This window comes from Abrus precatorius, unplaced genomic scaffold, assembly GCF_003935025.1.
Source record: "Abrus precatorius isolate BTA unplaced genomic scaffold, Abrus_2018 Scaffold7, whole genome shotgun sequence".
Classification (NCBI taxonomy): domain Eukaryota; kingdom Viridiplantae; phylum Streptophyta; class Magnoliopsida; order Fabales; family Fabaceae; genus Abrus; species Abrus precatorius.
In genome coordinates this window covers 730739-758366 of record NW_020874417.1, presented here as the reverse complement: position 1 = coordinate 758366, position 27628 = coordinate 730739, and the positions used below count along the sequence as shown (strand labels likewise).

At 33.4% G+C, this 27628-nt stretch overlaps 4 protein-coding genes across 9 annotated transcripts; 2 read left to right on the top strand and 2 right to left on the bottom strand.

The window, feature by feature from the left end:
• The first annotated feature begins 1713 nt into the window (after positions 1–1713).
• LOC113873702 lies at positions 1714–2798 on the top strand. Its single transcript, XM_027511960.1, has one exon. It carries the CDS (start codon positions 1816–1818, stop codon positions 2374–2376), a length of 561 nt encoding a protein of 186 aa, XP_027367761.1. The 5' UTR covers positions 1714–1815; the 3' UTR covers positions 2377–2798.
• A 417-nt stretch (positions 2799–3215) lies between these two features.
• On the bottom strand, positions 3216–12195 carry LOC113870708 (CTP synthase). Of its 5 annotated transcripts, none has more exons than XR_003505685.1 (22): positions 11917–12195; positions 11759–11838; positions 11561–11647; positions 11415–11465; positions 11181–11298; positions 11036–11092; positions 10742–10806; positions 10562–10645; positions 9265–9315; positions 9111–9173; positions 8968–9014; positions 7126–7195; positions 6974–7036; positions 6441–6530; positions 6300–6338; positions 5891–6040; positions 5735–5812; positions 5553–5663; positions 4777–4825; positions 4604–4684; positions 4291–4384; positions 3216–4151 (listed from the first exon to the last, which is right to left on the bottom strand). XR_003505685.1 is itself a non-coding variant. In XM_027507113.1 (22 exons), the coding sequence occupies exons 1-22, from the start codon at positions 12032–12034 to the stop codon at positions 4087–4089; spliced, it is 1686 nt and encodes a 561-aa protein (XP_027362914.1). In that variant the 5' UTR covers positions 12035–12195; the 3' UTR covers positions 3624–4086. The 5 variants fall into 5 exon arrangements, 3 of the variants coding, with proteins under 3 accessions (XP_027362914.1, XP_027362915.1, XP_027362916.1); XM_027507113.1 differs by having other exon boundaries at positions 3624–4151; positions 5578–5663; XM_027507114.1 differs by lacking the exon at positions 10742–10806 and having other exon boundaries at positions 3764–4151; positions 5578–5663; positions 11040–11092; positions 11917–12177.
• Positions 12196–14101: 1906 nt separating this feature from the next.
• LOC113870848 lies at positions 14102–17243 on the top strand. Its single transcript, XM_027507357.1, has 3 exons — positions 14102–14300; positions 14857–14954; positions 16436–17243. The coding sequence occupies exons 1-3, from the start codon at positions 14175–14177 to the stop codon at positions 16896–16898; spliced, it is 687 nt and encodes a 228-aa protein (XP_027363158.1). The 5' UTR covers positions 14102–14174; the 3' UTR covers positions 16899–17243.
• Positions 17110–22488, bottom strand: LOC113870847 (probable protein disulfide-isomerase A6). 2 transcript variants are annotated; one of them, XM_027507355.1, is made up of 11 exons: positions 22189–22488; positions 20481–20565; positions 19892–19989; positions 19704–19759; positions 19242–19359; positions 19055–19082; positions 18857–18948; positions 18366–18522; positions 18086–18210; positions 17854–17953; positions 17110–17632 (listed from the first exon to the last, which is right to left on the bottom strand). In XM_027507355.1, exons 1-11 carry the CDS (start codon positions 22356–22358, stop codon positions 17561–17563), a joined length of 1101 nt encoding a protein of 366 aa, XP_027363156.1. In that variant the 5' UTR covers positions 22359–22488; the 3' UTR covers positions 17110–17560. The 2 variants fall into 2 exon arrangements, with proteins under 2 accessions (XP_027363156.1, XP_027363157.1); XM_027507356.1 differs by having other exon boundaries at positions 17261–17632; positions 17854–17906; positions 18099–18210; positions 22189–22437.
• Positions 22489–27628: the final 5140 nt, after the last annotated feature.

Here is a 27628-nt window from a genome sequence, read left to right as displayed (position 1 = left end):
ATGAAATAAGATGAACAATGTGATAAAACAAATGACATAAAAAAATAAGTTATAAAGAACATTCTAAAAAAATTAGTGGGAATAACATTATTTGATATGATATTTTGTTTTCGTTATGTAGGAACCTCTACGAGAACTATTAAATGGCAATAAGAAAGGAGGAACATAAAAGACGTCGAGATTGGAAGTATCGTCCCTCCCCCCACGTATTTGTCATCCCTATATTATTCTAAATATTTTTTATCCACAAATTATAATTTTGATTATGTATCGTTAATTAATGTTGTCATTGCCTGAACCTACAAAAATCATATTAATAGTGAGGAGCGGTATAATAGTCTGGTTAATTATGGCTAAATGTACCTAATACTACTAGTTCAATCACCCTCCTAAGCTAGTTTTCTGTCGTTGACTTGGCAAAGTCAACGTCTTCTATATGCATGATTGCCAATTAGCTATCACTTCCTTCTGAAGGAATGCGAAATCATTGTAATTTTGTTAGTTACCCAACCAAAAGAAATTGTTGTCATGACGAATTTTAAAATTTAGAGATGATTTTCCTGTTGGTAACTCGAGCAACTCAAAAGTCACATTTTTCATACAAAATAATTTGTAAGACTTTGAAAGGGGTGTAAAACAAGATGTTGAGGGAATAGAATATCATTAGGTAAACGATGAACGCGAGCGCAATGCGACAGAAAGTTCCTTTAAAAGATTCAACGAACAAATAGTGGTTGGAGCTATTGGGAAAATAGTTAATAAAGAACATTAATTAAGCAATCGTTTGCTTGCACAAAGTGCCCAATCTTTTGAGTCTAAATTCTAAAATATAAATATTTATAATCTTGTGACTTCAATTTGTAAGCAATCACAAGCGGCATTCAGGTATGCTCCAACTAAAATTTCATGTGGCCGTGGGTCCCCTCTCAATTTTAATTTTGCATATCATGTCAAATGACCAAAGTGACCTTTGCTAATGGGTTACTGACTTCCCAAAAATGTTTCTTTTCAAGCCAGTGGATATCAATTATCATTTTTCAGTCATGTAAAGTTGCGAAGCTTCCACCCAGCAGCCATACCAAATCAATTTTTCCACCTTAAAAAGCTAAAAACTTCAGATTTCGAAAGTTTTTCTGCAAAAGTGAAAGGAGGGACTAATCATAACAGCGGTTGCTCAAAGTGAAATCCGTTAAAACTAATACAAACTTTACTTCCAATGTAAGAATATTTAAATCGTACGCTCCATTTGTTATGAAGCAAAGATAAAATTTAATTGCCTTACATTATCAATCTAAATTTTTTATAATATGTTAATATATAATTGATATGACCTCTTAATCATTATGATGGACAAACTCTTTCAATTGCTTTTAAAAATCAGTACACATTGGTGGGTAGGGTTTGGTAAATCCATGTAAGTGATAAAGGTAAAGGGTAGAATGGTAAATGCGCAGTGTACCCAGCTTGATTCCAACCGCGTACAGTACAGACGTGTCCTTAACGAGTTGGCACTTGGCACCGCCCACAGGTCACAGTTCACACTTCACATTGGATGTTGAAACTTTGAAAGTGAAAACTGAATAACATCTGTCGCTTTCTCCAACCACGCTACGCGTCCAAAATTCCCACAACATAGCCACATATATATATATATATATATATATATATATATATATATATATATGGAAAGAACAACCACTATCTTCCATCATCAGCATTATTAAGCATCTACGAAAAGAGTTTTCATATTACTTGCTAAAGCTACTACATACACTTTTCCTCACGTTTGTGTTTCAGCAACATAAATTGAAGATAATGTCTTTGAAGAACCGTGGCGTTGGTCATAGGGCGTGGAACCTTCTTCGGGTCTCATTGCTGTGGGCACGTAAAGGAGGAGTGTTGAGGCGCAGGGTGGCGATGGAGCTGCGTCTGGTACCAAAGTACTTGAAGCGCCTTGGACACACAACGCAACCCACCCACATTCACTACTTTGAGCGCGAGCTCTCATTCGACAAGACCCCCATTTTCCATGTAAAGATGTATCGTCCATCCTCCATGCGCTTCCACTTGCCTCACATTCCCTGTATAAACCCACATGTTGATTTTGACTATGATTTTAACGATGATAACGACGACAATGTTGAATATGGGTATGATAACGGAAGAAAGAGTGCCCTCATAGACCAAGAATTTAATCATGGTTATGAAGGATGGCAAGAAACGGCTTATGGTGGTGAAGAAGAAGAAGCAGATGCACAAGGGATAGATGAGCGAGCCGAGGAGTTCATTGCTAAATTCCATCAGCAAATGAAACTACAGCGCCAGATTTCTCTTTTGCAATACAATGAAACACACAACAGAGACAGAAGGTGTTGAGCATGGTTACAATATTTGCAGCGCGGCTTCATTAATTTTTTTTAGTTTTTTAATTTTGTTTGTTTTCTGCAATCAACTTCATTTTTTCTTCTCTTTCTGTGGAGTTTTGATGCAATGGTCACTGGTAGAACCCCTTTAATTCATGAGATGTCGTGAGAGAGAGATCAATATATACTGCGGGACTGTAAATACCGGAAGCTATCCTTGAGTTCTTGTATTTACATTTTTTTTCTAGATATATTTTCAATAAATACTACAGGCCTACTACACATTGTTGAAATAAAAAGAATGTGCTGTTACTACAGTCAATACATGTTTACTAAGTTGAAAGAGTTATTATGGAGTTTATTTGAACTTATAAATTGAGTTATATTTAATAAGTTCTTTTTAAATTATTATTAAAAAAGTCGGAAAAATTATCAATTTTTTTAATTTTATTTTAATAAATCTTATGATTAAATTTATAATGTAAACTTTCATTAGATAAGAAAATAGCGATGATAGGGAGTTCAAAAATTTCTTCATCCACGAGTACCCAAACTATACAGAGATAATAGCATTGTTATAATAAGAATAATGACAACAAATTAACTGGAGTTTTTTGGTTGGCACCAATTTTTAAAATAAAAAACTTGCCCTAGATGCTAAACCCCAAATTTTCAGTCATCGGGTTTTTTTAAATGTTTCTTCTTCTGCAGGCTTCACATAGATAAATGTATAAAAAAATGGAACGTGTAAGGACCATATGATCGATTTTAGTATCGGCCAAAATTTCTGACAGAATTTTAAAACTAATACAAATTTACCATCTTGTCATAACCCATAGTTGCAATGTTATCCTTAATGATTTCATCCTTTTCAAAAGTTATCATTAACAAAGCTTCAAAATAATAGAACATGTGGATAGCGCGAGTCCCCGACAAAAAAACAGACGCACATATATCACCTCTTTAGTTCTACTTACAACTGTTGAAAAAGAGTATAGAACCTAAGTAATGAAAAGCATCAGGTATATTTGGGGTATGGTGAACTCAACTAGGTAGCATAATCTGTAATACAGAAGTCCGTAAAGATTAGGTTAACGGTCAGCTTTGAAATGGAAAGTGACTGCTTATATTGTAGAAAAAAATGAGCTGTGCTTCAGACCTCTGCATATTGAATAATCATCAATACTTTTTGGTTCTGCAATAAAGGTCGAAAAAGATAAAAAGAATGAAATGTTTATATTAGAAGCATGGCATTACGTCCACGGCAAGCTACACCTACCGGGAAAGGTTTGAACATACCCCAAATTTATTTAACAGAGCGTGACCAACACTTGTTTATATCGACAAAGGAAAGAAATGACCTTCTGAGCCCTTAACAAAGTTACTATTCTAGAAGCCATGCCTCATTTCATAAGTCATAGCCGCAGATATACTAGTATTTGCAACCTCCTTTGAGCATCTTCTTACCATTCAGTTAATTTAATATAAAAAAATTATATAAGGTGTTCTGACGATTAAACAACGAATGTGGAGGTGGAAACCATATTACTTAGCAACCAACCTAGAGAAGCTTGGGGCAATTGGACAAAACACCATACTTCAGGATTTCCCTTATCTCTTCCTTTAGTTCTCACTCCGTTTCCTCTCCCTAATTATTTTCCCTTTGGAGAACCAGTTTACCTTAGAAAAATATTATAGGAGTCCTCTAGTAACGAATCATAAATCAACTTCCATTCTGATGCCTACTAATATACGTTTCCAACTTCCCTGTTGCTGCCAATATTAGACCTACAGGTGCAGCATCATAAAATGTTTAATAGTGTATAGACATAACCAAAACAGGAACAATATACAGTTGTAAATGACTCTTGGTTCATTCATTATATGTTTACAAGATATGAAAGGCTAACATGTGAGTCAGGAGTACCTAAAAACAAAGCGGATGGTCTCCCTGGCCGGGATTTGAATTCTGGATGGAATTGCACACCTACGTAGAATGGATGACTTGGAAGCTCTAAGATCTGCAGAAGAGAGAATTTCTCAAAATCCAGAAAATAGTTGCAGTCTCGATGAAGGAAAACATACAAGTGATAAAAGGAGTGAATTCTGTGTAGCAATAAAATAAAAACACAAAAGCAGGATAACAAAGGCAACACATTCAATTGAAACTGAGAGATTCTCAACCTTGGTTCTAGTTAATATTGATTCACACCAAAACAATACCCAAGCGCAAAACTTACCTCCATTCGTTTTCCACTTTCATCCTTTCCAACAAATTTTAGCCCAGCTTCTTCTATAGTTCCAATAACATCTGGATTTACCTGCATAATGTCAATGCTAAATAACAAATGTACCACACCTGTCTCCCAAAAAAAAATAATCCTGCAGTCACCAAAAAGGTTCACAGCCAAACCTCATATCTATGCCGATGCCTTTCATCCACATACTCTGAATTACCATACCTAGCAATTAGGAAAATAGAAAAATGAGTGCTGAGAACATCTGATCATATAAGCAGCTGCAAGTTGGAGTCTGATTCCAACCGAACAGCAAAATCCAACATACAGAAGGAAGGATCAACAAATCGAAAAGGCTATGGCTCAAAGTAAGAATAAAGTGAAGACTAGGGTATTAAAATTTTCCACAACACAGAGATAGATATTCTTAATGGCTACAAAGGGAAACAATATATATTCCTGCAGCAAGATATTCAAAAAAAGTTATAGTCCTTCATTTGCTGTAGATTCTCTTATTCTTTTTCCTTTTCCCCCCTTTTGTGGGGAAAGGGAAGTGTGGGGGGAGACTGTATGCATAGACCAATGGGTATGCAATATGAGCTACCCCCTCCCCTTGGAAACCCCTTAACATTGAAGGTAGAACACCATAGATTTGAATCCCAAGCCCTTTGAAATTAGGATATCACAAAAAATTGTGAACCAGTCCAAATTTCCACTGAATTCAAACTATCCTCTAATGATCAAGCACTTGAATACTTTATCAACAACCAGACCTCGTTGGCACATTCCTTCAGAACTAACAGCAGGCCCCGAAACTAGGAGCCTATGGTTTGATATATGCTGATACTACTGTAAAAAAGCAGTATAATGGAGGGAAAAAGATGGGCTATTTCATTTAAGTGATATGTAACCTGCTTTTTATTTATTATTTCATTTATCATTAAAATACTACCTAGTGGGATAGCTACATCACATACAGCTTGGAAGTGATACAATCAGGTGTTTGTAAGAGTGTTCTTCGAGATCCAAGCCTCATGGTACTCCCCATATGCGTTCGTGAACCCTGTTTATGACATGGACACATTACAAACACACAAAAATAGGGAAAAGTAGGGAGGGGTCAGACATGTATACCTCCGGCATGAAAACCACAACTGGATTTGGTGTTTGAGCATCAAACTCTACACTGTTTGCTCTTTCCAAACCCAAAACCTATGAAATGAATGTTATATTACAAAAATATATTTAGTTATAAGAACCAAACATGCCATAGACAGAAATGTTACTTACTGATCGAGCAAACTCAATTACAGAAATTTGCATTCCCAAGCAAATCCCCAGGTAAGGAACATTGTTCTCTCTGGCATATTTGGCAGCTAGCATCATACCTCTCACACCACGATCTCCAAATCCCCCAGGAACCAACACACAAGCTGCATTCTACATGTGTTGATTTCCAAAATATGGCCGTGGTTAGATTCAAAAGCAAAACATCTTTCCTTTTATTACATGAATCCAATTTCAAAGATGGTCCAACAGTTCCATCATAGATAAAGCATGTCATTACTTTTTCCCCAACTGAAAAAGAAAGTCTAGCAGGATCACATAATGTAAAAATCAAATGCCCCAGCATTTGCCCATCATGCTTGTCACATATAATAGACTAAATTTCCATAAATTGCATGTGCTGTGCACTTACTTTCAAAGTCGTCCAGGCCACAGCATGTGCTTCTGGTGTCTGAAAGAGTAAAACCGCAAAATACAATAAGCTTGACTTACCTTCATAGTGAACTAACCAACTTTCATTGTAATTTGCATGCAAATTAAAATAAATTATTACAGATTGTGCACTGTCATCTTCAAGGTCAGAAGCTGCAATCCAGTCAATTGATGGTTTCAAAGAGCGAGCAACACAAGCATGCAGAAGGGCCTGTAAAAAATCAGGCATTATAAACAGATAAATAAATAACAAAATTATTCAGTGCGTTTCAATGACATAATCATATAACAGAAGCAGTCAGTCCCATTCATTGACTCATAATACATGGCTAACAAAACCAAAAACTCCTTGGTTAAATAAAAAACCACCATGCTACAATCCAAGTGGGTCGGTGTTACACTTTAGATTATGTAAAACAATAAAGCATGCTACTAATAGGAAATAGAAGTTTTAAGGCTATAGTAAGAATGAAATTCAGATTATTGCAAGTGAAAATGGCATCAGATTTATGTAAAGAACCAGATATATATACAACAAAAAAATTAAATGCTATTTTCATGTTGTCTGCAGATTCCTCATTTTCAAAACCAAGTTGAAAGCTACACGGTAATATACCAATCTTTTACTCAATTTTTCTTTATAATATAACTCACCTTCACAACAGATAAATATGAATCTGTTAGACCAACATACTTTCCCACCATTGCAATCCTAACCTGTAAATTTCAAAGTGATCTCACTCTCATGCACTATATATTATAATAAATTTAGAAAAAGCATTGTAAACTAGAAGTAAAGTACTAACAGATTCAGTAAGATTATCATAGGTCTCAGCCATCTCTGTCCATTGTTGTAAATCAGGAGGCGTAGCTTGACTGAAAAAAAAATGAAGTACCTTCATCTTTCCAATTATGACTACTTTTCAAAAAATAAAATAAAATGAAAAATAAGTACAACAAATCCAGCATGCCCAAGTATGATCAATTATATTCAGAATGCCAAGATATGTCTGGTCCCACTCAAGTTATGATGGAGGACAGCAGGAGGTGTTACTTAATCATATGTAAGATTGCAGTGCAATTGCTCACGCAACCAAAGCACAATGGCCGTTAACACTCCATGCTACTGTAGCATTTCTTTGAGAAGGTTTGACTTTGAAGGCCACAAAAGTGAAGAACTTTTCACAATGTTTCTGATCTTTTTTGCTCATGCTCTCTCTCAATATCTTGAGCTTTACAGGTTTTAACTGAGGGATTTTGTCCAAATGTTGGGCCAGGGCTAGATCCAATCCATATCAGTTATGGCAGCACTAAGTGCATGTGTTCATGGACTTACTCAAACTCAAGAGGTAGCCTAAATACAAAGAATGATGGAGCTGCTTACCCAAGAGGTAGAAACTTGTATAGTGATAAAGTCAGAGCTCATGTAAAGATTCCAAAAGGCAGTCCCATTTCTATAACCAATAGGTAATGAGGTCTAGAGGATAAAACCATTGTAGATTGGAATTCTCCTCCAATCCATGATGGGCAACCAGATAACATTCTAGTACACACTATTGAATAAGGAAAAAAAATGAAGATATTCAGGCTGATTCATCTTTACTAGTTGAAGATCATAATGAAGACAGTTACCCTCATTTGGACATTGAAGACATTACCTGATTGACAGAACTGGTTTTGTTAGAACAAGAGAGAAAGTTCCTGATATTCCAAAAGATCTATGGAATGGATGCTTTCAAAGTGAAGCAATTATTTTGAAGATTGAAGATATTTCAGGATACTGATAGCATGGGTTTGATCAGTTGCATTCATAATTTGCACAAAATTTAATCATTATTCATTAGTTCAAGACATTAAAAGATGTCAACAATATGAGCTGAAATTTCTCCAAAAAAAAAACATAGGTATCAAGCTAAAGAATTTCAAGATCTTCATATTTTCAAAATATCTTTTATAAGGAGTGGACCATTTTAACATCAACCAGAAAACCACAATACCAAGTGATTATCAAGCCAAAGGAAACAGATGGAGAACAAATGCAGTAAATTACAATTATTTGTTGCACTTTTGAGGAATGCTACCAACATGTTTTTTCCAGCATCCTTTTCAACACAACATTGTTATGTCACATCCAAGGGACTTGAACAATAATTTAAAAAAAGAATAAGACAAATTCTAGAGCAAGTGTTACTGTCTAGATAATTGTAGCATAAGTACTGTTCAGGTACTCTGATATGGTACAATACAGCATTATTTTAAATTCCCTTAGTTTCTTTTTGTTCAAGGTACCTTTCAACAATTAGACTTCTATGGGCAATGATTATTTTATTAAAAAAAGGGGGCATTGATTTTTTTAACTATGGTTCATCCCACTCTGAGTTTGAAGACTGTAACAGAATCAATTCATTAATTGATATAACAGCTTCTAATTTTCTTCTATTTTTCCTTTATTGTTAACTGGAAAACATCCCTTTCGAGGATGTGTTTCATATCTCTTGGCCATCCTTTTCTCAGCCAATATATATGGAGTGTTACAGATTTTATGCTTGGGCTTTATCCTACATCAAAGTGTATTCATGGCAAATTTTACAAGTGATACTGCTTAGCTTTTGCCATTGATAAAAATAAAGGAAAAATCAAGAACTCACCTAAGTAAGTTTAGCTGCTGCAGAATTGAATGGTGAGCATTTTGGTTCTGAAAAGAGCAACCAATCATAAAGAAAAAAAGTTACACAACACATAACCAAAGAACACAAGCTTTAATGGAACCAAGGATTTATTAGAGACCCACTCTTAGTAGCAGGGGAATGTGCCAAATGTTTGGTACATCATGGATATTCAGAATGTTATCAACCTTGAAAAACCATGCACAAAATATAGATCAATCACTAATAAAATAAAACTTGCATTGGAAAACAACTAAGCTCAGTTCACCAACAACTTACAGGAACATGGCAAAATTTTGAGAGTTTTTCCTTGGTACTTTCTAAAAGAGGCTGCCATATTCAATAACAAAGTATGTCAGCAACTAATATAACCAAGCAAGCGTCAAAGACACAACTGTCAAAAATCAAAACAGAAGGAATCATTTGAAAAACACCAAATTTCAAGTTACTTTGGTGAGAAGTAAAGATGGACATAAGGAAATTAAAGTAATAACCACATTTTCCTAAATATAGAATTACTGAGGCAAGAATGCTTTTTAAAATAGCCAACTGGTGAAGCGTGATAAAAACCAATGTCACATGATAAATGACAAATCACATAACGCATAATAAATGTGAAAGCCACATTAGCTCATAATCATATGTAGCTTTTGTATGGCACTCAGCTTCAGCACTTGATCTTGGAAACCACAAAGACACACACCCTGTGGCATGAAAGAATAGAAGGTGAGAGAGAAGGGGCTTGAGAAAGCATGAGAATCGGGCTTCATGTTGCTATATTTATATGTGCAATGTGAGGGATGCAAGTATGTTTATGATCAAGCCCAATATCACATATACTTATTTTCACTGTACCCATCACTGTATTGCCCTCATCACTAAAGCATACTTTGCTGCAGTACAGTCACCACCTTCTTATCAATATCTAAACTCTGTATAAACAATTTTGAAAACCAAAATAAAAAGTTTGTTAATGTGTGTGCACATGCACCTGTGTGCTAATTAGACCTTCATTAAGATTGAATAAAAGGTCAATCTGAAATAAAAATGTCATTACAGTTCCCCATCCCCTGAATAATAGATTAATGAATTGATAAAAACAAAATAATATGAATAATTTCCAGTATGTATAAAACCAAAACACATAAAAGGATAATAAGGTCAACAATATTCAACAACATTGTAAACATCATCATTGATTTGGTAGGTTATCATACATCACTAGAGCATTTTCTGATAACATGTACACATACATTTACTGCAGAATGAAAGAACCAAATGTAAAGGTCAATTCAGATGAAAAATACAGCAAATATTAAATGATAACCAGATGGAAAAGAATGATCGTAATTGTATTCATTGATAAAAGAAGAACCTGAATTTTGTAACCAAAGTTCACATAAAAAATTCTCTTGGCTATAAAATAAGAAAATGGTAATACAGTGTGCATTCTAAGACTAAGTGAGCAAGCTAGATATTTTGTGTACTACTACTACCTAGAAACACTGGAGCAAACATTGCTAACAAATTAACATTTTTTAAGTGCATCCAGGTGCCAAATGGTGGACTGATATACCTCAGCAGAGCGACTTGCTAAAAGATGAGGTGTCAATCCCAATGCTCGCAGTTCCCTGACACTATGTTGTGTGGGCTTTGTTTTCTGGAAGCATAATGTTGCACTCAACATGAGAAAAATAAAATAAATCAATCTAAACTAAAAGTATGCAACAGTAATGCACAAGTAATTAAGTAGTACTTGCTCTCCCACTACACCCAACACTGGTATCAGGCTAACATGGATGAGACAGAAGTTATCACGCCCTGACAAGAAATCATGAGAATAAAATTGTAAAAGTTGTATTATAATTAAATTACTATTATGTATCAAGATAACATTTCATTGCCATACAGAAAAACAATGACAAGAAATTTAAGAGCCAAAGAAACTATCAATTAACAACTTCATTGAACCACACAGCAGCATTATACAAAAGGGGGAAAACTATATTGACTACTGTTAGCTTCATAACAAAATATGCTAATGCCATACCTACTTGAAAGGACAATTGCCGTAGAGCCTCGATAAATGGCATAGATTCAATGTCGCCTGTAGAAAGACAAATATGCTCTCACATTATTGATTGAAGTGGACAACGCAACTTCAACAAGGTATCATTCCTAAATAAAAATCTTACCCACAGTGCCCCCCAGCTCAATCACGCAAACATCTGCAGGGCCCTCCTTTCCATCTACGGGAATCACAGCAACTGTTTCAATCCAGTCTTTAATGGCATCAGTGATGTGTGGAACCACCTAGTTTAAAACACCAATAACTCAGTAAACCGGTCTTTATTATCCACAGTTTCACACAAGTAAAGTAAACATCCAGTAACAAGCAAGAGATAAATCGCATACGTGTGGTGTATCACCTGAACAGTTTTCCCAAGATAATCCCCTTTACGTTCCTTCTCAAGTACAGACTGATGATCATACGAAACGAAACCAAACACAACAATTTAGCCACGGAAGTTAAAAAAAAAAACACTTCCATACACAAAGCAAAGCAAGCATGCACCTGGTATATTTTTCCAGTGGTAATATTGTTGTTCTTCGTAAGCGTAACATCGAGGAAGCGCTCATAATTTCCCAAATCCAAATCCACCTTTTCAAAAGTCAAAACCCAAAACACACGAAAAATTCGATTCACCACCTCAGAGACCATAACACGTTAAAATCAAAGCATGCAGAGATACAAACACGGAAAGAAGAAAACCTCTCCACCGTCGTCGAGAACGAAAACCTCTCCATGCTCGAAAGGAGACATGGTGCCAGCGTCGATGTTCAAGTACGGATCTGCATGAAGCAGTTGCAAGTTACTATTCGGTTACAGAAAAACGAATAACGGAAAAGAAATTGAAGCAAAGAGATAACCAATTTTGATGGAAGTAACGCGAAGGCCACAAGCTTTGAGCACAACGCCGATGCTGCTGGCGGTAACGCCTTTGCCGAGGCCACTCACCACTCCGCCGCTGATCAAAACGTATTTCATTTGGTTCTGTGATTGTGATTTGGGGAAATGAGTGTTAAGTGTTTGGGTTTATGTGAGAGCGGGAAGGTTTATACGGTTATGGAGTTTGTTGAGTACTGTGTGTGAGGTAGCTGATGCTAGCAGTCCCTTTCCAAAGCCAATTTTAAAAAACCTAAGCTCTCACTTCTTCTGTGCCTCCAACGCCAATACTTATACCCTCTTTGCGCCTACAACTGTCCACCTCGCTCCCTACTTTTTGCACATAACTAATCTTTTTTCTTTTAGTAAGAACATTTTTTTTTGTTATTGTTTAAATTATTCTGATAAAATATATGCATTGATTTTATAATTAAAATTATTAAATTTATGATTTAATAATTTTTAAAATCATGATTGTAAAATGTATATAAAAAACCAAATACATTTAAATTTGTTTTTCAGATAATAAAATATTATTAAAAATTGTAGCATAAGAGGCTTAATTCTTATCTAGTAAAAAATTATGACTTTAATTTATTTATTATGAGAAACAAGTGTTTGATTTTATTCCGAAACAGCCTGGTCTTGTAGTGATATTGACACGTGGTAGCTTTATGTAACAAGTTCTTCTGGGAAAAGGGTAGGAAGTCTTTTAAGTCAATTTTCCTTTGAGTAACGAAACAATTAGTTCTTATTATAAATGGGTAGCAAATTTGCTTTAATTTCCAATGAGATTGGCAATGAATCAAAAGAAATGTTTTAGAACGATTCGCTTACTTTATTTTGTCCGACGGAGATTTTTTAGGGAGGGGTCAATATATTCGCTTTGTATCCTAAGATCCCCTAAGTGCTTATTGGAGGAAAAAACGTGTTCGTGCATTTTTAACGAGAATCATGATTGATGGCCATTCATTATATTTCATATTTACATGCTACTTTTCTCCCAAGAAAAGTTATTTTATTATCAACTTTTTCCTCTATCTGTTTGTTTTCAAGGGAATCATATTCAATGTGGGGTCTTCCCATAGTTTTTTTCTTCTTCTTCATTCAAATATTAGATTAGTGGTGTATTTGGATAATTATTTATTTAAGAATTTTTTTAATTTTTTAGAATGATCAAATATATTATAAAATTAATGATAAAAATTTAAAAACAAAATATATCGATAAGAGATTGTTAGAAATAACTCATAAATAACTATAAAAATAATTCATAATTTTTATAAATTATTATTAACTTATTTCAATAATATTTTTAACATAACTTATCAAATAAAAGGCTTTTAACTTATCCTAATAAAATTTATTGTTAAATTTATTACATAAATTATAATTTTAAAAATTTTCTATTTCACAAGTACTTAAATAAGTAGTTATTTAGACACACTATGAATTTATTAAATAAGTTAAAAATTTGTCGGAGTTATAAACTAATTTTATAAATTATTTATTTATAAAAATCTATTATTTTGACACAATATTATTCAAAAATTTTCATAAATTTATAATAAAAACTAGCAAAATGGGCTACATCTTCTGTTTGGATTGATTTTAGTGGGTTAAACTTAAAAAGTTCAAATATAAATTAAGTTCAGTAATTAAAACAAGTAAAGCTCAATTTTTTTTAGTTTTTAAAAACTTACTTAATTTGCATCGAACTTATTACATCGAATTAAAAAGCTTATATTTAATTCAGATTTAAAATTTGTTGGATTTGAGCATTTTACTAACTCTACTTGTAATTGTTAATAATGAATATACAAATATATTATTTTTATTTTAAAAAATAACTTAACCCTCTCTTAAGTGTAATATTTTGAAATGATAAATTCATTAAAATGACATTGTAATTATTAATTTTTATTACGTAGAATCTTACTCCTATTAGAAAAAAAGGTGAAAATGACACTAGTTGACGCCCGTTTTAAATTTATAGTATTTCATAAGGATTAGTTTCCGGTTGGGAACACGTGTCAGAAACAAGGTGCGGGTCTACGATCATAAAGTGCACCGGCGAGAACACGCTACATTTCCCTCCGATCGTTTTTCTGAGGCCAAACTAACTCTGATACTGCTATGTTTCACAGTGTCGTCTATGGCGGAAGACGGAAGCGCAAGCCTAAACCTTCTCCTCTCGCTTTCCACATTCAATTAGGGTTGCGACATTGAATACCCCCAAACTATGGGTTCTGATTCCAATTTGGGAGGCTCACCCTCAGCATCTTCGCCCAGTGGAAAGCGCACCAGAGATCCGGAAGAGGAAGTTTACCTCGATAATCTTCGCTCTCACAAACGTTACCTTAGCGAGGTCACTTACATCGTTATCTAATTTGTCATCCTTTTTTGTCGTTTTATTATTGTTTTGTTTATTCTAATGTTTTTAACTGTAACTTAACTTCTGAATTGTTTTTTCCTTTGCAAAGCTATAATTTTTACTCCTTTTGTGGTTATTCTTGTGAAATGGCCTGTCATGGGATTTCCATGTTTTGGCGTTTATATTATCTTTTTTTTTTCAATAAACTAATTTATAATTGTGAATCTTATTATTAATTTGTGAATAACTGGTTGTTTTATTATTGTATTATTCAATTTGAGAGACTTGGCTTGGGCGGCTTTTTATAAATTTCACATTGCTTGTTTGCATAACATAACTGAGCTGAAACCCAATTTTTTTAAGGTCGAAGCTGAAACAAAATTTCAAAAGGTGCTTTTTGTTAGAATGATATGCTGGCTATGATCATTTACATACTTGTTTAAATTGAGACCGTGTGGTATTAAGTTTTTCATGTATGTTATGCTGCAATCAGATGAGATGAAGTATAATTGAACTAGAGTAACTTAATTCTTTGTTTCCCTCTGCCCAGATAATGGCATCCAGTCTCAACGGATTGACAGTTGGAGACTCACTTCCTGATAATCTCATGGAATCTCCAGCTAGGTCCGAAAACATGTTCTCTTTCAGGTAAAATCATGGCCACTTTTATTGTGCAAGTATTATTCCTAGTTTGGATGTTTATGAACAGCTATTTCCGTGCATGAGGTTTATTTTGTAACATTCTAGCAGTATGTGTTGAGCTAAGATACGGCAAATAGTTCTGTTGGTAGCTCTAATTGCAGCTGCAGAGTCTAAAAATTATTTTAACTGTAGGCATTATGCTTTGTTGTATACTTTTACTGGGGTGGAGGGGATGGATCTATTTGTTTTGATGTGCATAAGTGTTGAGGATGTTGTATTCTAGAATAAAAGAGCATTACTGAAGGTTTCCTCATTATGGTTTTGGTTGCAAAGAAACTCCAAACTTAGGGTGGGTAGAAAGCCTTTATTTGTGTGTAGTCAATGCCCATAATCGATATTTTCATACTGACAGATCCATTCTCCGGTTTTTCTTTCAAGCAAACCTGTTATGTATGCCTTAGCACCTGAATAATTCTTCTACCCTGTTTTTTGGGGATTTAGACTGTCACAGCATATAGTTTGGTAATATTAATCTCTTGATTCTCTTTAAGCATAACCTCGAAAACCACGGGAATTCCATCATTTTCATTGACAAATGCTCCCCCTCACTAATGGGTAGAAGTATGAATTAGAATTCTCAACCAGTTACTTTTTGGCCATAGCCGCTATTATCAGTCTTGGATAGACAAAAGCTGATGCATGCAGTCTAGATTCAGATGCACACGTGATTGTGTTTGTTTTTTTTCAAAAATCGCCAGACTCAAACAAGTGGATCTTTGATTCAAAAATAAAAAGCTACAAATAGAGCTGGGAGATTGTTTTTATTTTGTAGGAGAGGGAAGACAAAGATTGAACAAGCAAAAAACGTAATCTGCAGAGTCTTGACTAGAATTCTTCCAGATGTGTGTTAAGTGATTTTGGTCCGTAGGCATATTGCTTGATTTCTCTTGCAGTTATATTATATATACCATATGCATATTTTTCCTGTATTGATATAATTTAAAATTCAAATGTATACACGTAAAACACACATGTATGATAAAAAAAACATTTTTGTTGTTAAATACTCTACCTATTTGTTTTTTCGTATCCTGTGTTTGAAAATTTGCTATGATCCCATACGTATAAGATCATCCTATACGTGTTTTCATATGGTAGATGTCTGAGTTTATGGTTCTATTAATGACAGACCGCGGACGGCATTTAAATTATGACATCAAATAAACAAAAGAAGGAACCGATTTTCATGATGTTATTAACCCCATCTTACTATTTTCTAGTGCTGTCGCTGTTGTGTTTATTTTTGTTCACTGTATTTTATTCTGAATTAGGAGATTTATAAGTAAACATTTTCTCTTTATAGAATGTGGTAATTTGCCAGCACCAACAGTGAACTTCAAATAATCTTTGTTGAAATAAATTCGTATCTGTTCTCCGATAATTAGCAAATGTTTCGAATATACTTTTTTTGTTGAATTTATTTTCAGGGATGATATGTCTTTACAATATTCACCTATGTCAGAAGACTCAGACGACTCAAGGTTTTGCGAGACCCCCGTGCACAGTTGCTCATCCCAGCCCGACAGTCTTCCCAGCAGTCCAGTTTCCCCATACAGGTACCAAAGACCACAGAATGCATTATCGTCAGCACCTTCTTCAAGCTCAAATGCTTCTCATGGCTCTACAGTCTCCGCGGTTACTTGCTCCCAACCCCGTCAGCGAGGATCAGATTCTGAAGGCCGCTTTCCATCATCTCCGAGTGACATATGCCACTCAGCTGATTTAAGAAGAGCAGCACTTCTAAGATCTGTGCAAATGAGAACACAGCCTCCTGGTTCTGCATCTTTGGACCTTCCATTTGGCTCCAGCCAAGAGCCTGCTCCCAACATCGATCCCGAGGAAAGGTCATGCTCATTTATGAAATCCCTGGTTGACGAGAGAGAATATTGAAGAGGGTTCGTCAAGGGGTATTCCTTAAGGATGGTTTAAGCCTGGCAGGTCTCCAGCGGGAAAGCAGCTGATTGTAAAGGCTAATTGCTGTGTTGGAGAATGGTTGGTTTACACTGTGAGATGGTCACTTGTGATAGTTTTAGCCCACAAGAAAGTGTCGTTTTTTGTGTTATGAGAATTTTTCCAGCTTTATGTATACCCCAATCTTGTGCCTGACCACTCTAGTAAATATTCCATGCAGTCCTCTGGCTTCAAAATTTTTCTTTGAATTCATTTATTGGTTTTCATCTATTTTATTTAAGATATTTGTGATCATTTTATATAAACCAAATTAGAACAAGTATTGATAGATAATTGTGTCATGTAATAAATTCAACTAAAGTCACGTGACAAATTTATAGCTATCATCATCAGCCGACGAAAGAAACATATGGCAAAAGTAATCGTCTTTCCCAAAATCGCCCAAGTAGAGACTACAATGGGGGAAAAACATGGTAATCTTCTTTACCCCAAAATCGCCATGCAAGATAGGGTAATTAATACGGACTCAAATTAAGCACTGTTGAAAATCTACCAATATCAAAGTGAAACAGTCATGAGCAGGATCTACGGGGGATCATGGCTAGCTTCCAGACGATATGTTTAACAATGGCACCAATAAATCAAGCAGCAGCATATGTTGACAAGATATTTTTCTTAAGAGTTAACTCGTCGGCCTTCGCAGGGCTAACAGACTGCACCAATCGAAACGGGCAAAGGAGTAAGGTGATTATACATTCACTTCTTAATCTCACTTTATATATAAATAATTAAATTTATCATAAAATAATCATAATTTGTTGGAATAATATTTCAAGCAACCAAAGTTTCCCGTAAGACTTGATAGTTCAACCGTGATAAAAATTATTTTACGAATAAAACTTCAAGGTTCGGTTCGACAGAAAGGGAATATTACCTTGTCAAGTATGCGCTGTAGGCGCTGGATTTCATTCTTAGCATAATCAGAACCTTTTTCCATAGAATTCTTGGCAGCTTTCAAGTAAATCTTCCCGTACCTAATGATAAAAAGAATAGTTGCATGATTGCGTATTACTTCTTATATGCAATACAATAAAGCAAACATTAAGCTAATTATTAAAATCAAATGCACCTAAAGATATATTCATGAAGAATGATGTTCAGGTTACCTTGAGGCAGAACCCTTAAGCTTCTCGATTTCCTCTTCCATTCGGGTAAAGACAGCCTTCTTCTCTTCTTCACTGGCAGCAACAAACTCCTTTACCAAGACATCCAAACTTTCTACTACACCAGCCTACACAGAAATATCAAATGTATGAGCAAGATACCAAATGCAACAATTTCCACCTTTCATCCCCCTGCCAAAACCACTAGGTCCACCACCAAAATGTTTTCTTTTTTATATAAAAAAAAATCTAGCTTTTCTACTCTTTGATGTGAATCACTGACTTTGGGAGTAAGCTGTCCTTTTCCATCTCGACTCGTTCCAGATTTCTCATTGATAAAAGCCACAAAGTCATCCAAGTCTCTTCCACCTCCATACTCTTCACCAGCTTTGTTACCCCTTGGGAAGAACTTCAAGGTGGGAAATCCACTCACATCATACCTGCATAAATATTATTCCAGTAAACATCAATTATTTATCATATTATAGTCTTCCACCTCCATAGTTTTCGTTGAATGTTTTCATTTTCTTAATCAGAGTAACCACATTAGTTTCGTGTCATCTTATCAGCAGGAATAATACATTGTCCACCTGTTTCAGTTCCTATGTGTATATTTTCCTGCTATTCTATATTATAGTCCATATCTTACCTATGCTGAATGTAGACCATGAACAGGTATAGATTCATATATCCCATCACATTATGACTTGATAGAAAAGACAAACATGAATGAACTCAATGCAACATGCAACAGATCAGGTAGATAAAACTTACTTCTCAGCAAGATCCCTATATTTATCAGCATCCAGATTTGCAATAACTACACCTTCCTCCAATTTAAATGCAGTGGCGACTTTCTCGTAAGTCTGAAGGAATAAATAGCATAGTCAGGTTTTTACGTGATTGATTTTACAGAAGTTGAAGACCCCAACCTTAAAAGTGAAAAATAGGAATCTTCAAAGATCCACTTACAGGAGCAAGATTTTTGCAATGTCCACACCTGGCAGAATCACAAAAGTTTAACAAATTTAGCAGTATAGAGAATGAGAGTTTTCACAACACGCTGAGTAACACAAACTAAGTTACCAAATTTAGTCCAAAACAAAAAATGTGAATTAAATATAAAAGTAGAAAAAACACAAGAATTCTTGGGGAGTACCATGGTGCATAAAACTCAACCAAGACATCTTTGGTTTCATCCAAGACAACCTCATCAAAATTTTCAGGTGTTAGCACCACTACATTGGAAGGAACTGTAGCAATCTTCACATTTGTTCCTGCAAACAAATCCCTGATTAGAAAATGCAATTATAATTACATGCCAGAATCGTACAGTAGATGACAAAGGGAAAACCAGATTGTGCTTATGCCTATCCAAAATAATAAAAGCTACAAAATCTAGGGAGACAGTAATGTTCTGAGATATGAAACCTAAATTTTAGTAGCTTGATATTCTATCATACAGAAAATAATTTTTTTTTATTTGTCAAAAAATGCTGGTGCAAAATGTGTGATATGTCTGAATCAAGATACTACATTTCGTAGAAGTAATGGGTTAATATCTCAATGCCTTTTCCTTCATAGATATTAAAACACATGGCTTCAAAGGCTCAAGCAGTACCTCCTTCTGTATTGACAAACTCAGCAAGTGATTCTGCAGTGCGTGGCCCTTCATACCTATGACAAATTTCCAGAATCAAAAATTAAATGCAAAAGGAATGATAGATGAGAAAATGTAAGATAAATAACTATGAATTGAGATATAAAATCATATCAACATTATGTTCAAAATAGCCAAAATATCCTCACTTTTTCGGTTCCAGAGATCCTTTAGGAAACCACTGAATCGTTGGGTACCCAGTGACTCCATATTTGCTGCACAAACTCTTTTGCTCATCACAGTCAACCTACATCACATTAAAAAGTAAACATTGTCAATTTAATGGGTAATGAAATTATTGAATTATCAATGAGAAAGGCAAAAAAGAAACCATAGAAACATACAAGCACAAGAAATGTGAGGACATTCACAAAGTATGTCTTCTAGCTTAAGATTACTGTAGACTAAATATAGGTCTACAGAGGTGCATATGTTGTGAGAAGTGAAACCATGAGAGGAGATTTCATTTTGTAAGAAGACAACTAAGAGTTGAACAGTGGAGCTAGAAAATCCAAGGGATTACTTAGTAAATGTTTAAGCTGTAGCTTAGACTTCGTGGATATGACTTTATGAGGACAGGTACATAACATCAACATGCTCCACAATAAGAGTGGATTACCAATAAAATATAATATAAAGACATCCATAAACAGATAAAATGCCTAAAATTTTAAAAATAATACAAAACAAATTATTCAGTTAAAAGGTTTCAATGCTGAGAAACACTAGGATGCTGACCTTGCCAATTAAAACGGATTTAGCTTTCTTGAAGCTGCTACCAAGCTTTTCATATTCTGGAGCAAGCTTTTTGCAGTGTCCACACCTATTATGACAACAGAGGGAGGGATCGTACACATAATGACATATTAGCATGCATCTTAAATTTTTGGATAGCAAATGACAAAACCACAGAAAAAACTTCTAAAAAATCCCAATTATGAAGTAATGCTTGCAGTAAATTACACAAGGAAAATACTTTGTAGTATGTACAATGAAGAGTTATGCGCAAGAAGTTTTTTAAACATAGAATGATTGATTAACATTTTTGGAGTTTTGGGTACAGTTCCTACAAATGAAATATTTTTGTTGTATATGTTGTTTGGGAGCAATGATGCTTTACTTGTTTAGAGGAGTAGTAATTAGTTGTTTTCTCTATTTTCTTTTTAACCCTTTCTGTTTATGGAAGATACCTTTGCCTCTTCCCTGTATATTTCCCCTTCCATTCTATTCAACATGTTTTTTTATATTCAATCAAAAGAATACAAATCAAATAGCCTTTATTTAACCCAAGAAAATTCACATTGAGATATATAATCTTTACTGTAAACTATAAAGTCACTGACTAGTCATCAGCTACCAGCCAATTTATGTACACCAAAGTACAGGGGCTTATTACTGTCTGTTCGTACTCTGAATAGGGCATGCAATTGGAACTACAAATTAGAATTGACCTTCGAATTGAAACCACAATCCAAGATGCCCAATTCCACGGATTATAATTCAAATAAAATTAACCCTTTCCAAAATCTTAATCCCTGCCCTCTGAATCATAGTTCCTTACCTCACCCTCGAAGGTGCAATTACTTTCCCTATTTTCGTTGCCCTCACAGCCATCACCGCCACTTCAACCACCACCATCTCCTTACCTCTCCGCCATCAACATCGCCACCACCTTTGGATCATTTATTTACTCTAATACTCATAAATAATTAGAGGTGTTAAAATGAAAATAAAATTCCACTTAGAATTGTAATTCTACACTCCAATTCTTTGCATAACCCAAACATAAGAATTATGAATAAGAATCAATTTAATTTGATGTGCAAAAAAGAATCCTAAAAATATCCATCGTCACACCTTGTGTGTTTCTTTTCCTCTTTCAATGCTTAAAAGGATGACAGTCTAATTATCGTAAGCTTAATTTCACCCTTAGTCCCTCGGTTTTTAATTAGAGGAATACAATCCTCCATTTATTTTATTAAAGGAAAGAAAGATTGAAATCGAGCCGTACTGAATCTGAAAATAAATGAAGATAGTACTGGTTCTAATTCAATTAACTTATTTTTAGAAAGCTAACAATGAGATTGAGAGGAACAAACTAAACTAGTACACTAAATCGCCACCCTAATAAACAAACAATGCTTCAAATTGATTCCAGCGGAGCTAAATTGCACCAAACGCGAAAACGGCATCGCATCGCACCATCATTAACTGCAAATCAACTGATGGTAAAACAACGACAAGTTGAACCGCTCAAAGCAAGTAACACATGCGATCGAAACGAAACGAAACAAAATAATAACAATAACATCCGAATCATCTAATAAAGAAGCCGAAGCAAAGTAAGAAACCCTACACTGATAATATTAAAAATTCAAAGTAATGATGGAACAAGCAATAGTTGAAAGAAACAGAGAAGAATGGATCGAGGAGTTTAGTGAGTTACCAAGGGGCGTAGAACTCCACGAGAGCTCCTCTGTCCTGACCAATCTCCTTCTCGAAGTTCTCTTCAGAGAGCACAACGACGTCGTCTGCTGAGACCGATAGGAACAGCAAGGCAAACGCGAACGCTCCCAAAGCGATGCTCCTGCTCCAGATCTGGTTATTCTTCTCCATCTTCTTCCCTGTTCTTTCTCTTGGACTTCAACTCAACTGCTACGGCACGTGCAGGGTTTTATAGGAAACCCCTTCCGATGCAATAGCTTAATGCGCACCGTTTCAGTCACGTGGCATTGTTTTGTTGCGTCTCTTCTCGATAAAATCATAGCGTCTATGCATTTCTCCGGTACTAGCACATCAAGCTTGCTTCCCACCTATGACGTTTTGTTGTTGATGTGGCATCCGATGAGAGGAACACCGTGTCATTGTCCAAATTATCTGAGCCACGTGTAAAGTTTAGACATGTGAGATTTTTATGTTGTGTACGGATGATGCATTTATTTTTACGTGAATTTTTTTGGAAAAATAATATTGATTTAATCGCATTTTCTCACACCATACTTCATACTTGTAGTCAGAAAAAAAAGATAAAATTTAAAATGTGATAAAGAGAAAAATAATTAAAATAGTGTTATAAAAAACTGAATAAAATTAATATTGTTTCTAAAAATATTTAATTTTACATAATTAACGACATATCAAGTAAACATATGTATATATACACACATAAAAAACATAATTGACTGTAATTTATTTGTTATACAAAACATAAATGTTAATATTCTTATACATATATGATGCACTCTTTATTGTTAAACAACGAATTAACTTGAATACATGTTCTACACAAAGTTTGAGGACAAATGAAATATATTAATTGATTCTATTCAAGCAATGAGTCACAGCTTAAATAATAACACGAATTCAAGTTTGGTGTGCCCGATCCCTCCCCACCTATGCTGAGGGTGCAAGTTTCAAGTGAAAGATAAAATTGCCCCATATAGCATTTGGTGACGTTAAAGTTGGTTTAATAAACTCAGAGAAAGTGACAATTATATTATTAAGATTTTAAATTTGTAGAAGCTATTGATTTAACATAAAAAAAAAGTCATTCTATATATATAATACTATAAAATTTAATAAAATTTTATGTTTTATTTACTATATAGAACGTTGCTTTTAGACAAACCGTTGTTTTAAAGAGTAAAAAAATTTAAAAGGAAGAGCATAAGCTGAATGCATCATCCAATACGAATGAATAAACGCACTAACGTACATATGTTGATGCCCATTTTCTGATTTTATTTTTTTTTTTGTCATTCCATCTTCTGTTCTGACATTGGGTGGCATATGCAGCCCACATAAATTCATGTTGCAATTTGGTAGCAGAAGAATGATAGCCCAACTGCATTAAAACTCCCAAAGTATTTGACTAAAAAAGTAACGTGTGTTTTCTACTTTGATGAAGCTACTTTTGCCGCTCATTTAACCTTTTTAGGACTTTTCATGGTTGTTAACGAGAGCTTTTTACGGTACCGATAGGATGTATTTAAGACCATCTACTTTTCATTTCTTTTTATTCCAACAATTAGAGCCATCCCATCACACACTTTCCAGAGACCTTTTTTCCAACGAAACGTATTCTATCAAATAAAGGCAAACTAAATTAACAACCTACAAAATCACCGAAGCCAATTGTACTAATCTATAAGCAGATATAATTTATTTTTTATATTTAATTATACGCACTTGCTTAGTTAAGCGCTTTAAATTTAGTTTACAATGCTTTGAGAAAAATGAACAGCATCTAAGATTCTAAAGGAATTAATTATTTATTTAATATTTATGTTGAATATTGATCGTCTAATAGGAAAAATAATGAAAAATATAAAAGTGCTTTTTACTGCACCTTGTTGAAGCAAGTATTATAGTAGAAGAACTGTCATAATATAAAACCTGTTACAACACTCGTTTCAATAAGCATTATTGTAGTAACAACACCTACTAAAGCACGGTAAAATAGTTACTTATTAGAGTTTTATACAACAAGCAGTGTAAAATGAATCACGACACTTTAACAAGTATATCAACACATTAAAGCAGTAAAATATATAATGCTTACAAGTACTGTAAAATGATGAAAAGAAGCATGATAAAAAAGTTTTTTCTAACATAGTTTAAAACTTAAGGGTTGCTTTTGAATTCATATTTATAAGGCCCCATCAAGTTTCAATTTTAGTTTTTTTTTTTTATCAGAATTTGGTTTATGAAAGCATAAGCAACAATAATTATGTTGAAGTTAAGTTTATTTATTATCATCTAGTATACTTTGATGTGTTAGCTATAGTAAATTAAGTATATCCACAATACAATAAAATATAGATACACATACCTTGACTGGGGATTAACGGTGATCAAGATATGTTTAACTTGACTAGGAAAAGGAAAATTATATATGACGTGCATGTTTGACATTTAACAAAGATGGCCGATAAAAATAATAAATTACCAACTTAATGTTTAGAACACAAAGAAGTTATTTGTTAATTATTAAAATTTCATTTGGTAATTTGTCATTATTTAGATTTTGAAACATTGCGTATGGTTGTTTGAATGAAATAAGACTCAATTCTCTTTTCGCTTTTTATCAGTCAGAGGAATATATTAACTAGAATAAAAAAAAGTACTTGTTATACAGTCTAAATTACAACATATTCCATCAATATACCGTCAACAATACAAACTTAATTATTGTAAATTTAATTATAATTGTCAATCAGAAAAAAAAATAAAGTATTACTAGTACAAATTTTGCCTTGAATATCCATGATTTAAATTTCCTCCAACACTGTATCATCAATTTCCAGTTGCCCTTCCCTATATAGAACTCTTAATACAACCACAGCATCCTCCAAATTGACTTTATGTTGGAGACACATCATTTGTTGCATCAAAATACACCTGGTATCCTTATTTCTTATGCATCACTCAACCTTGAGGGCCAACTAATCCCAGCCAAAAAAAAATATATTGCTCGTTGCCACACCCTGACTGAAAAATCTACAGCTGAAAAGTTTCCTGTTGTCATGCATAGGACGCAACATATCACTTGTTTTCTAACAGCCACACAAGATTTGCCGACTGTTACATCAAAAACTTTTGAAGCTTGATTGGAATTCTATTAATATTATCTTCCAGCAAATGGGTTTTCCTTCAACAGTTTTTGTGTATAGACTCTCCCATATGCATATATTTTTGGAGCATTTTCAGACCAAATTCCATCCATCCTTCTTTTGTTCCTACAAATTAACATTTTCAAGGGAAACATTAAATTAGGTGTTCTGCTAACCAAGTCAATTATCGTTTGAATTATTTTTATTTATGGTCCTACTTGAACAGTTAATGATTTTCTTTTTATAATTTACGTGGCAAAAATGTAATCAGCACAAAATGGGACATTTCTAGAAAGGAATACTTGGAGTATAGTTTGCATTTGTGAAGTGGTCCTGTTCCTTAAACTAGGAAAGGGACTAAAGGAAGCCAACTCATTAATGCACACGCCAATGTAAGAACTCCCCTAGCATTGTTAAAACTTTTAAAATAAATAATAAAAAATACTTTTATGACTATTTTATAATCAAATATGAAAGATTTTTAATTTTAAATTAATAACTTATTAAAATATAATAAAAAAATTACTTAGAATAATAAAAAATATTTTTATTTAATAATTAGTTCCGATGAATTATATATATATATATATATATATATATATATATGTAGCCGGCCGCATTACCTGTAAGCAAATAGTGATAGTACACATCACATAATAATTCTTAAGCTCATGGAGGTGGGCCTAATTTAAGTAGCTCTATAGAAAATATTTATAAGAAAATAATTTTTTTATACGTTAAAATTATTTTATATATCCTAAATTTGAAAAAAATTAAAATTTAAAAATATAAGTTAATTTAATTTGTAAAAATATTTTCTTTTATAAATATTTATTAAAAATTATCAAAATTGAGATATTATGTGTGTGATAGTGTCAATAATTTTTTTTCAAGGGTATAAAAGTATATTAAAAATTAAAATATTGCATATTTAGATTATAAGTTTGTTTAATGCAGTTTGTAATATTTAAATTAGGTTTATAACTTTTCATGTCATTATTTATATGAAAACAAATTGGTGTCATGATTGCCTTGTTGTCACAGTCTGGACCATTGTTTTAATTGTACAAAAATAAATAGGGTACTCCAACATCCGAGGACCTAACCAGACGCAAGGACATGTACATTTATGTTAGTCATAATATCTGAGTTTGTAAGAGACCTACTCTGCTTGACTACGTTTGCAAATGGGAACGAAAAATTAGTCAGATTCTTCGTCATTATGTCTAGATGTTCTCATGTGGTATACTAAATTTACAGTAGGTTAAATTTATTTTATTTAATTAAAAAGTGAAAAATTGAGCTGATAATAAATTTTTTAAGTTCAATAAGCTGACTTATTTTAAAATAATAATAATATTATATAAAACTATTCTTTCAAAGCATACCTAATCCGATGAAGAAAGGGAAAATGATTTTCTCCATGGAGCCTGCTTATGACGTGTATAAGGATGAGCGGACCATTTTAAGATACTAGAATCTCTACTATGAAGTCTAATAGAAGTTAATGCCTTTGCACTTTTTTCTTAAATATTTAATTTTTTTGTAGGGGTTATCATTGGATCTATTTTTTTATTTTATTTTTTTGCTTTGATGTATTCATGGCTTTTGGTTAATTTAGGTCTTATGATGGTTTGTTGTTGTAAGAGAAATTTAATATATTTTTAGTGTATTCTCTAATTTGTTGCGGTATAAGCTTTTGAATTTTAATGATAACAAAAATTGAAACGTCATAAATTTTTAATTGATTATGTTATTATTAAAATTTAAAAGTGTTAGCTTTTTAAAAATAAATTAAAAGGATAAGATTAAACTTTTACACAAATAAAAAAATCATAAATGTATTTAAGCTTCGTATAAGGATTTGTTGAAAAGAAAAACAAGAAATGTTGTCTTATGATTTTTTATACAATTGAAGCTTGTTTGATAATCTCGACTATAAACTCCATCAAATAATACTTTTTTTTAAGACAAAATGGAGATTCATTTTTAAAGATGTAATGTCAATGGATATCACTTGTTCGACAAATTAGTTTTTTACGGAGAGATTAAAGAATTTAATGAAACATGATAAAATAATTTATAATTTATAAAAAATCTTTTAGTTTATTTTAAGATATATCTTATAATATTTTATTAAAATAGTTTTATTTATATATAATAAAAATTATTTTATAAAATTTTATGCAGTAAAATCATTAAATAAATATTTAATTTAGAATACATCCTTTTAGTCATCATGATTCAGAGAAGAAGGCCCCCACGGAAAAACAC

What these genes read in the sequence shown, in the direction of transcription:
- LOC113870848 (XM_027507357.1), top strand. Translation starts at nt 14,175, where the DNA reads ATGGGTTCTGATTCCAATTTGGGAGGCTCACCCTCAGCATCTTCGCCC. An exon ending in ACAAACGTTACCTTAGCGAG is followed by an intron (nt 14,301 to 14,856) that starts GTCACTTACATC and finishes CCCTCTGCCCAG; the next exon opens with ATAATGGCATCCAGTCTCAA. An exon ending in GAAAACATGTTCTCTTTCAG is followed by an intron (nt 14,955 to 16,435) that starts GTAAAATCATGG and finishes ATTTATTTTCAG; the next exon opens with GGATGATATGTCTTTACAAT.
- LOC113873702 (XM_027511960.1), top strand. Translation starts at nt 1,816, where the DNA reads ATGTCTTTGAAGAACCGTGGCGTTGGTCATAGGGCGTGGAACCTTCTT.
- LOC113870847 (XM_027507355.1), bottom strand. Translation starts at nt 22,358, where the DNA reads ATGGAGAAGAATAACCAGATCTGGAGCAGGAGCATCGCTTTGGGAGCG. An exon ending in AATCCGTTTTAATTGGCAAG is followed by an intron (nt 19,990 to 20,480) that starts GTCAGCATCCTA and finishes AATGTGATGTAG; the next exon opens with GTTGACTGTGATGAGCAAAA. An exon ending in GTTGAGTTTTATGCACCATG is followed by an intron (nt 19,083 to 19,241) that starts GTACTCCCCAAG and finishes TGATTCTGCCAG; the next exon opens with GTGTGGACATTGCAAAAATC.
- LOC113870708 (XM_027507113.1), bottom strand. Translation starts at nt 12,034, where the DNA reads ATGAAATACGTTTTGATCAGCGGCGGAGTGGTGAGTGGCCTCGGCAAA. An exon ending in TGAGCTGGGGGGCACTGTGG is followed by an intron (nt 11,093 to 11,180) that starts GTAAGATTTTTA and finishes GTCTTTCTACAG; the next exon opens with GCGACATTGAATCTATGCCA. An exon ending in TGGCCTGGACGACTTTGAAA is followed by an intron (nt 6,041 to 6,299) that starts GTAAGTGCACAG and finishes CAACACATGTAG; the next exon opens with AATGCAGCTTGTGTGTTGGT.